The sequence below is a fragment of the Nelumbo lutea genome, chromosome 5 (assembly GCF_056320005.1).
Source record: "Nelumbo lutea isolate HS-2025 chromosome 5, American lotus-T2T, whole genome shotgun sequence".
NCBI lineage: Eukaryota > Viridiplantae > Streptophyta > Magnoliopsida > Proteales > Nelumbonaceae > Nelumbo > Nelumbo lutea.
The window spans coordinates 11,280,818-11,292,218 of NC_142688.1; the positions used below are offsets into that span (position 1 = coordinate 11,280,818).

General features: G+C 36.5%; 1 protein-coding gene across 1 annotated transcript; it reads right to left on the reverse strand.

The window, feature by feature from the left end:
* Nucleotides 1-5,585: 5,585 nt before the first annotated feature.
* LOC148850325 (ethylene-responsive transcription factor ERF109-like) lies at nt 5,586-6,637 on the reverse strand. Its single transcript, XM_088946406.1, has one exon. It carries the CDS (start codon nt 6,563-6,565, stop codon nt 5,693-5,695), a length of 873 nt encoding a protein of 290 aa, XP_088802532.1. The 5' UTR covers nt 6,566-6,637; the 3' UTR covers nt 5,586-5,692.
* Nucleotides 6,638-11,401: the final 4,764 nt, after the last annotated feature.

The window sequence follows — 11,401 nt, forward strand, 5'->3', positions numbered from 1 at the left end:
ACTAATTAAAAATGACATAATTTCAGTAATTATCTAAATTATTAATTTGTATTTTGTAAATTACTGAAAATTCAAGTTTTTTTTAGTAAAATTACATGGATTACATAAAATTAAAAAGAAATGCGTACATTACATCATTCCCTTCTGTCATCACATTAACAATAATTCATAACTTCTATGAAATAAATTTGAATAATTTACTGTTATATTTATTTAACAATAAATTTACAATAGCTAACTTAAATAATAATGCATTAACAGTAAGCAGTAAGTAACTATTCTGATCAACTATCCAATCTAAAAATTAATTTAAGGTATACCATTAATTAAGCAATAAATAAATAAAAAAGAAACAAGTGGAATAGCAAACTAAGAGTATCAGGTTTCTGAATGGGAAAAACAACTTCTTCTATTATATTATAGGAAATAGTAATGCTTTTAAAATCGGACCGGATAGGATGATTGGACCAGAAAAACCGGGAATGTCCGTTTTTCCTTATAACCAGTTTTTGACCAAAAACCGTTGATTTAATCAATAAATCATTAATTTGAGTGGTTGAACCGTTTGAATTGTTCAACGATTTTGGCCATTTTTTATTTATTTATTTTGTCAGAACAGGCCATCCATTCAATTTGGACAATTGAACCATTCAAACCAGAAACCAAACCCCTGAACGGTTCTTGTCCGATTCGTTTTTTAAAACCTTGGGAAATAGTAATTAGAAGAACTGCAAGCTTTTGCCATTGACCTCTTGTCCCCCCTGTTCAATGCATTGAGTTTTACAAAAACCTTACTTTTAAACCTCCTATCAAACTCAAACATAATACGGTGCATGTTGTAATACCTGAAAACTGGAACGAAGTAAAAGCCTAGAAAACATTTTGGCATACTGAACAGATTTTCAATGGTTATTAGGAGCCAAGGTGGAGTCGTCCAAAACCGAGACCCCGAGACAGAGAGAATGGTAACTGCTCCACCCCTGTTTTGTGAGAGAGCCAATGAAAATATAACCATGTTCTGCCCTTATTTTGTCATTCAAAATTGAGAGAGAAAGAAGCAATCCACCCCTGTTTTATATCGTCTAAAACTGAGACCGAGAGAGACGATGAGAGACGGAAGAGAGACTTAGGCTTCAGTTTGATAAGAGTACAAATATAAATATATACAGTATAAATAAATACAAAATAATACAAAATATAAGATTTTACACTTTACAATTATATTTGCATTTGTACTCTTTCCAAACTAAGCCTTAAGGACTAAGAGAGGTGCATGGGATATAGAGGTAAGTTTTTTTTGGATGGTATCCGAATTCGATCGACTATATCAAGGGTCATGGCGAACTCCCAATTCACACTGCAATGTGTGAGGTGAATTCGATGTGAAGAGCAAATCTGGCTAGTCAGTCTTGCATGAAAATGAAAGAAATGAAAATATATTGATGAGGGAAAATTTGGCCCGTTTAATGAGACGATGACACGTGGAGCAATGCACAATGACTTGGCGATACTTCAACATCCTTAGACACCTCAGCAGTCCTAGTCACCTCGGGCATCTCCGGTCACCCAATCAAGACCGAAGCTCAAGCAGCTCACCAAACTCACTGACTTGCTGAGCTGCTGCGCAATCTCTCTCTAGAAACGAGTCAAGTGTCTCTGATTTCTTTGGGATCATGCTGCATGCCAATGAATCTTATTTTCATCTCGCCCAAATCAAATGGACCTGAATAAGCCTTATTAGCTTACTTGGAGTCCATCTTCGGGTGCGGAATTGACTCCGGGGTAGATGGGTTGGTGATCTTGAATACGCATCATGAAGCCTACTGTAGCTCGCCTATGTAAAGGCTTTGTCTCTAGCCTCACAAGATATGCAAGATCTAATTCTCACAATTTATTACTCTCAAGCAATCAATTCTCTACAATTTCTTTTGCTAACTTAGCATTGAAATGATTATACCGAATAAAGTACCCTAGAAGTTCTGATTTTCTCATTTTGCAATTCAACCCAACCATGTAACAGTCCAACATCCGAACCGCCTTTCAGCAATGAACGACCATGTTGGAGAAAAAGAGATATTGTAACTTTAGAGGAGAAGCTCTGAGGCGCATCTGAAGACATTGTCTTTAGAACGTTATTTGCCCCCACTCAGTTTCATTGAGTTTGTTGTTGGGTTATAAGCAAATTCGTTCCCAAGATATAACAGAGCCTTGGGTGAGAATTTGCAACTAGTAAAGTTGAAGAGTCTCCAACGAAACCTTCTGTGAGACTGTAGCAGACTGGATTGAGAGAGAGAGAGAGAGAGAGAGAGAGAGAGAGAGAGAGAGAGAGAGAGAGAGAGAGAGATGAATTTCAAAATTGTGTGTTTTGGAGTCTGATTCATGCTCCTTAAATAATTTGTAAAGAGGTATGAAGAAAAAATAGTTAACAGTTAGTGACTGCTAACTTTGAATTGTGTCTCTTGATCACACTCAATCGAATCGTGACCGTTGATCTCATCAACGGTGATCAACGGTCAACAATGCACGAAAACCAAAACCACCCATCGCGAGCCACGCGAATGGGTGAGCAAAGTGCGCCTCTAAAACGCCTCATTGCGCCGCACATACGTGTGCACGTGCATTGTGCGGTATTGAATCCCCATACTCTCCTCTGTGGTATCGAATCCCCATACTCTCCTTTAATAATTTTAAAGAATATAAATCAGTTCTTATTAAAATACTGGAAATAAAACTTATAATTTTCCAATGTGGGAAAAATTCAAAACTAGATTTTATAAGAAAACAATTCATTTTTCAATGAAGTGTGGAGGTGCAATTTTACCAATCAAACCCATTGGAAAGAGGTGGCGTGTATCATCATATATGATACTTAGGAAAGAGGTGGCGTGGTGTATTTAGAAAAAGATAAAAAGAAATAGGTAGCGTGGTGTCTTTCCAAAAAGAAAAAGAAAAAAAAAAAAAAGAAGTAGCCAAGAAGGAGCTAAAGTGTACGAAATTGGCTGCGGGACCGAAAGCTTGAGTGCCGCGGTCGTTCTCAAGTCCAGTCGAGTAAAGGATACGTATATGGCTTCTGGAAGAACACCCGATTGGATTCTTTCGCCGAGTAATATATAGCGTAATTGTCTGATTGTCTGTCAGTCAGACTAAAATACAGCTGGATTGAAATTTTCCACTTTATAACAGCACGTGTCATGTTAAACATTGTAATCATTGGAGGCAGACAGAATCACAGAATTGATCATGATCTTATTAATATTTCCCACGTGAGTTCGTGTGTTCTGCATTACTTTGAAAATCGGATCTGGACGGTCGAACCGTTTAATATGGGAAACCAATGTTTTTGAACCGCGGTTGATGTGGATGGTCGGATCGTTCAGCCCGGAAACCGTCGATTCGTTTGACTCGGACAGCGGTTCGTGGTTTGAGAAATTGCAGATTTGAGACACAAACTCAGATCTGATATTTAGGAAGAAGAAAAAAAAGATCTAGATCTCAGAAGAAGAAGAGAAGAAGAAGATCTTAGATCTAAATATGAGAAAAAAATGAAAAATCAATATCAGATTTGAGATCTGAGAACTTTTATGAGATCTGTCATTAGTGCTATGTTACCGCTATCGCCATCTTGTTGTTGTCGTCGTCGTCGTTGTCGCCATCGCCGATGAGCATCGAATCATTCTCCTCCTCTTCCTTCTTCTTCCCTCCTTCCCTCTTTCCCTCTTTCTTTCCTTAATTTTCTTTCTCTTATTTTCCTTTTTTTTTTTTTTACCTTTCTCCTTTCTTTCTTTCCTTCTTCTCTTCTTTCTCAGCCGACAAAATACTCTTCTCTACTCCTCCAGTCCTCCTTTCTCTGTTTCTGATGACTCATATACTATTTGGCCTTTCCTAATATGAACCATCCGAACCGTTCGACCCAGAAATCGGTAGCTAGAACGGTTCCATTTCCGAGTTAGTTTTTAAAACTTTGTGGGAAACAGTCATATCTCCTGGTGTGATTTTCATGTAAACCAAATATTTTTTTTTCCTGAAAAAAAAAACCGTTGAATAAGCATCTCTTTGGCATCGATGTAGTTGCTCTAAAAAATGGTGATACATTAGTGTCATGCCAGAAAAAATGGTTCTTCAAGAAATGCCTGTTTGTTTGAAACTATTTTTCATAAAAAAATGGTGTGCTAAGCCGCGCTTTAGAAATAGGGAAGGCGTGGCTTGGAGCAACGCCAAATTTGGTGTTTCTTGGAACTGTAGCTCATAGCTACCAATAGGGACATGAGGTGGTAGTGACAGAGACATGATGTGGCATTGGATAATAGGTACGAGTGCTAAAAACGTTTCCTGGAGCATTGGTATCAAACAAAAAACATTGTTTTTGCTCTGAGAAAGGTCCTACCTAGTAGCAACTTTTTCAAACAAAAAAAAGAAAGAAACCATTTTCTTAGAAAATGGTGCTGTTGATGTGTGGGTTGGAAGCCTTTTTTTTTGTTTGGAATGGTTGCTGTCAAGTAGGACGTTTCTTGGAGCAACATCAACTTTTTCTATTTAGTACCAATGCTCCAAGAAACTTTTTCTGCACTTCTACCCATTATCCAGTGCTACATCATTGCCTTGTTGGCAGCAACGAGATGTAGCTCCAGGAAACACCAAATTTGGCATTACTCCAAGCCATGCCTTCCTGATTTCTAAGACATGACTTGGAACACTGTTTTCTATGAAAAAACGGTTCCAAACATATGATTGTTTCCTAGAGCATCATTTTTTCCTACATGGCGCTGATATGATGCCATTGCTCCAAAAAGCGGCAACGATGCCAAAAAGCCACAGTAAAAAAACCCGGGCAACAGTTCACTGCAAAGAGAGATCTAGAGATGGGGAGAGATTGAAATAAGATCTCAGATCTGAAACCACTGCAGAGAGAGAGATCTAAGATCAGATCTGTGATCGCCTCCTCCTCCTCCTCCTCCTCCTCCTCCTCCTCCTCCTCCTCCTTTTCTTCTTCTTCTTCTTCTTCTTCTTCTTCTTTCATTTCCTAATCAACAGCCACCTACTTCTCTCTTTTCTGGTTCTTAAATACATGATCGCATATGCTGTAACAATGCTTACCTTAATGTTATTGTATTCTTCATCGCAGATGACTGCATGCACTTACACACCGCATGGTTGAAAAAAAAAGAGTAATAAATGAACAAATGGGTAGAATAGTAATTTTAAAATCTATGGTGCATTCGATACACGGTGCAGCAATAGACGTAGTCGAATCATATCTTTGATTAACATCTTGTCTCGGTCAACATCAAAAGTTTTTAACTTTTTATTGTTTAATCCACTTCATAATCTTTTATTGATTTGTACAGTTGCAACAGGTGCCGCCGGAAATAAATCAAAATATTGATTGTCTCTATTCCATAAATTTATTTGTTACAAAATTAAAATAAAAAATGATTTGAGTGGAGTTGTATCAGGATCAAGTCGTCTCGATCGGACTCTCGATCCATCATCTCCTTTGACTTTATACAGATAACTTATTTTGTCCCGATTAATGAGAGGAGTTGACTGATGCTGAAAATTAAAGGGTTTTTAGCATATAAAGGCAATTTTTGGAGTTTAATATCCATAAAAGTAATATATTTAAAAATATTTCAAAAATAAGTTATTTTTTTACAAATAATATCAATAAATCATTCCACGATTTTTTTTTTAATCAGCTGGGAGAGAGGTCTCGCTGACGCTGGGAGACATCGAAAGTGGCGGTGTCGCCAGACGCTGTGAAAGTAGGAAGTCCACTGGATGAATCATTCACGAGCTTGAACATCCACTCCTCGAACGCAAGCTGATCATCGCCTACTAAATCCCAGAAATCCTCTTGCTTGTTAATGGTTTCAGGTACCAACTCTACCGTCTCCGGAGGGGATAAAAATGACTCTTGCTGTATACATGCAGTACTGTGAGTAGTGTATGGCTTCTCTTCTTCCTCTTGCTGCCGCTGTAAATGTTGCAGTTGTTGTTGGGTGTCTAAGTTTTGGTTCTCTGCGCTACTGGTACCTGCAGTGTTATCAGGGAATGGGAAATTGAGCTTGGCTCGAGCTCCGCGGAACTCAATGGCGGCCTTGTCGTAAGCACGAGCAGCCTCTTCAGCGGTATCGAAAGTTCCGAGCCAGACGCGGGCCGCCCTTCGAGGGTCCCTAATCTCTGCAGCCCACTTTCCCCAAGGCCTCTGTCGCACACCCCTATAGTTTTTATTGCCTTTCTTTCTCTTTTTCCCTTTCTTACTACTGTCACCAGCTGCTGCCGAGGTCGACTCCTGCTGCTGCATAGAAGAAGATAAAGACGAGGAGGAGGCAAAAAAATTACAATCCAGACAACCGTGGATCCCACAGAGACCACAGGTGTAAGCTTCAGGAAGTGGCAGAATGCTAGATGGTGGTGGTGGTTCGGAGGTGGAAGGAGAAGTTGCCTTGGCGCCGGAGAGGACGTGAATGAGAGCGGAGACCATGATGGAGAACTCTCGCTCGCGCTGTGAAGAGGAAGGGTACTGGCCGAGATCCTCCAATTCGTTAATGTTGTTTGTTACCATAGCTAGCTAGCTAGCTTGGCTTTGATGAATACTGAATGCTGAATACTGTGTGTTGGGTTGTTTCAAGTTTGAAATTGGAGGGAGAGTGGCTTTTTATCGTAAAGAAGGAAGGTGTAGTCCGAGTCAACACAGTTCACACACGGCCTTGAGTTTTTGTTTGGTTTTTCCTGTTAAACGCTTACATCAAGCTTACATCAATATTCAATGAATAAGAGGATAAAAAGTTGAACTTTACAAATCGCATATTGTCAGGCGCCAGGTGGACATTAGTTGGCACACGGCGTCTCTGGACGGTTACGAGTTATGACTAAACTAACTGACCGCATTGAGCTGTGGGCGACCTTCGATGGTTTGTTTTGTCGTTACCTGAATGTGCGTGCTGGACAAGTGGACATCTCTCTCGTCTTGTTATTTGGACATACAGGACAACGATGACGACTTTAAATACAGGAATTCAAATCAGCCCCTCAAGACAACGTTTCACAGCACATCCGCGCCATGTATTGAGAACATACCTGGAGGAGTTCAAATCTGCTGGTTGGGACGTTGTTGTCAATGTGTTTTGTGGGGCTGTTTATAAGGCCCAATCCGACCAAATTGATCAATCCGGACTGACCTAACTTGAGTCGGTTGGATTTTCATTAGCATCGGTCTGTTTCGGGTTGTACAAATTCATAAACCGATGGTTTGGGTCGGTTTCAGTTTTCTTGTATGAAACCGAACCGAATCAACTTAGTTCTAACTTAACTATTTAAATATACATTTCGATTTTAATTTAAATATATTTTATATTTAAAACTGTTAAATAAAGATATTTCAATTTTACATAAAAACTGAAATATCTGACAACCCAAATTTGCACCACATAGGCACATGGGCCATGGGGGGCATGGATGAACTTAGAGCCGAAACTGACCCAACCCGACTCAAACTGACCAGGTCGGTTTTGCTTAACACTAGGTCAGTTTCGATTTCCTTCTCAGGTAACCCGACCAAGTTGGATCAGTTGGAAAAACCTCAGTAAACTGACCCAACTCGACCCGTGAATAGCCCTAGTGTTTTGGTAGCAGATTGGAACTTGACACAGGAATGAGAAAAAAAGCCAATAATCGAATCGATTAAAATCGAACAAAAAATTTGGTTAATCAAATCGGTCAATTTAGTTTTGTTAACCAAAATAGAAAATTGGCAATTAATCAAACTAACCGATATATATATATATATATATATATATATATATATATATATATATATATATATATTTATATTTTTTATATATTATAAATTAATAAATATGTATTATATGTAAATATATATATTTATAATATATAATGTATTATTTACTATTTAAAATATAATATTATATTTATTTTTAGTATTTTATTATATATTTATATATTTTTTATAATAAAAAATCAAAAAATTGACAAACCAAACTGGTCAACCAGTTAACCAATTGATTTTGGTTCAATTTCAGTTACCAGTTTTCTGAAAACCGATAACCCTAATTCCATTTCAAAAATTAATCCACCGTGAGCACAGCACCCCTACTCAACAAGTATGGATTAAGGAGTCTGCGGGTTTCTAGAGGCTGAATCCGGAGTTGGGTGGGCTCAAGATTTTGGAGTTCACATATGCACCCCATATGTGCATCTCAGCGTGCATTGGAAGCATCTCCCTTGTTAGTGGAAAATATTCCTAATACACGGTTGAGATTTGGTGTGGAGCTTAGTGGGGTCACAGATGTGAATTCAAGATTTTGCTACTCAAGGAATCTCTTCATTCAGGGGCTCTCGACTCTCGACCCTGTTATCAATTCTGAAGCAGAGTAAGTTCTTATTCCAAAGATCTAAAAAAATGTGGCGGTGACTTGGAGAGATCGGAGGAAGAGAGAGATAGAGGGCCCCGAATGGATATGCAGGGGCCCCGCAAAAATCCCCACATTACCCATTTCAACTTTTCCTATATTTTGGCCTCTATACCCATGTTTATTAACTTTTGGCCCTTATCGTATTTATTATTTTTTGGTCCCCTCTTAATATGGTGTTAATGGATTTTCCCAACATAGTATGAATGGATCCCCATATGAGTATGGGCCCAATTTATAATATTTGAATTTCTAATTTTCATAATTGGGAAATTGTTCAAAACTTACCATGAGTTTTTAGTATTTTCCTTAAATTTACCACAACTTTTCAAAATGTCTAAAACTCACCATGTCACTAACTTGACCTTAAACATACTAACGGGTGTTAATATATTACCATTTTAACCTTCATAGAAAATATAAAACAAATACAAAATAAATTAATGGGTGTTAATATATTAATATTTTAATATTTAGACATGAAAAAAAGGAAAAAATTCAAAAAATATTTTCAAACATAAAATACATAAAAATATAGAAATTACAAAAAATATAAAAATATATAAAATTTTCAAACAAAATAAAAAATATATTTTCAAGTTATAGAAACTATAGAAATTGAAAATCAAAATCAGAAAATAAAAATTGTAGAAAAAACATTAAAAATTATAGAAAAACACAGAAATTACAAATACATAACAAAAAATACAGGAAATTTTATAGATTGTAGAAAATAGAAAATGTAAAAAAAAACAGAAATTATAAAAACAATTGGAAATTATAACAAAATACTAAAAATGAAAAAAAAAAACAAGAAAATTGAAAACTGAAAAAGACCATTTTTCCTCTAACTCGCCATTCAAGGGTAATTTGGTCATAAAAATTGTTACTTATGCTGATATGGACACCTCTGTTAAGAAGCATTAGCGGTGCACTAACAGAAGGTGAGTTTTGGAAAATAAAAACTTACTGACATGGTGAGTTTTAGACATTTTGAAAAGTTGTTGTGAGTTTAAGGGAAATGTTGAAAACTCATGGTGAGTTTTAGACAATTTCTTTTCATAATATTTTTATATTTCTATTTACCCATCTTGTCCCTTAATTAAAGCACATGTAATTATTTGTAATTCTAGAATGTCCTTAAATGTTATTATTCTAGAAAATTCTAACTTTTGGTTGTTTGTAAATAATAAGTGCATAAGAGGTTTGGCCCAGTCTAGTCTGACCCATATTTATGTTGGATTGATCAAGTTTATGTACTTATACAAATCCATTGTCTTATGGTATGGCTTGGAAAGATACAAATTTGTTTTTTTACCATAGCCTCCCTTAACTTTAATCTCCGCAAAAGCCTCCCTTCACATTTGGTTGAATGGACAAAGAGTACATGAGATGGGTATGATTGTTATTAGGGTTGAAAAATATACGGGTAAAAGACTTAAACATCTCCTGATATTTCACCTAAGGGGGCATTCTTTTTTTGGATTTTGAGAGGGGGGAAGTTGGTCAATGGGATTTTGGTTCCCATTGACCAAGAATCCCATTTCGTTTTTCAGATTAATGTGGGGACCAGGGAAAGTTTGTTTTATACCCATTTCCTAAGTGGGTAAATAACTTTCCCACTAAGGAGAGACAAAAATGCCCCTTTTAATAATGGATTTTTATGATTAAAATGATCATTACCTTATTTATCTAAAAAATAAAAGAGCATGGGTAAATGCACATACCCGGATAAATGTTTCCCAAGAAAAACTTACCCAGATAATTGCATTTACCCGGGTAAATAACTTATCGAAAAGCGAATGGGGCCTAAATATTAAAACATCCCCTCACTTTTCAAATTGGATTTAGACTTCCCCTCTTAGATTTACAACCCGTTATGTCTAACGGACAAAACAAAATGAATATACCCCATGTTGAATTTGGGATTAAATTAATTTGTAATTAATTTAGAGAAAAAATATAAGGGTATGATTGTTATTAGGGTTGAAAAATATAAGGGTAAAAGACTTAAACATCTCCTGATATTTCACCTAAGGGGGCATTCTTTTTTTGGATTTTGAGAGGGGGGAAGTTGGTCAATGGGATTTTGGTTCCCATTGACCAAGAATCCCATGTTCATTTTTCAGATTAATGTGGGGACCAGGGAAAGTTTGTTTTATACCCATCTCCTAAGTGGGTAAATAACTTTCCCACTAAGGAGAGACAAACATGCCCCTTTTAATAATGGATTTTTATGATTAAAATGATCATTACCTTATTTATCTAGAAAATAAAAGAACATGGATAAACGCGCATACACGGATAAATGTTTCCCAAGAAAAGCTTACCCAGATAATTGCATTTACCCGGGTAAATAACTTACCGAAAAGCGAATGGAGCCTAAATATTAAAACATCCCCTCACTTTTCAAATTGGATTTAGACTTCCCCTCTTAGATTTACAACCCGTTATGTCTAACGGACAAATAAAAATGAATATACCCCATGTTGAATTTGGGATTAAATTAATTTGTAATTAATTTAGAGAAAAAAACCCATTTTCAACCTTTGACAGTGAGAACTTAACTGCTAATGGAGCTGCATCTGTCCACTAATCCACCTATCTTCCTACCTGTAAAATAAAAAAAAATCTGAAATCATAAATCTAACTGCAAAAGGGCACATTTGATGCTCACATTTGTTTGTATATATTAAAAAAAACTGTTTGCAAATATTACAAAAAGAAACAGTTTTAAAGGCTCTTAGGAAAGGTGGTTTCGGTCCATATAAGACACAACCAACTAATCAAAGAGATAAAGGGCAAAACTTGATTTGTTTTTTTTTAATTTAAACCAAATATGATGTCATGTTCTAATAGACATAAATGGAGTATTAACAGATGAGAGGTTTTTGTCCGCTAGCATCATCTAAGAGGAGAGGGGATGTTTCAGTATTCTGGTGAAATATCAGGGTCCGTTTAAATATAAA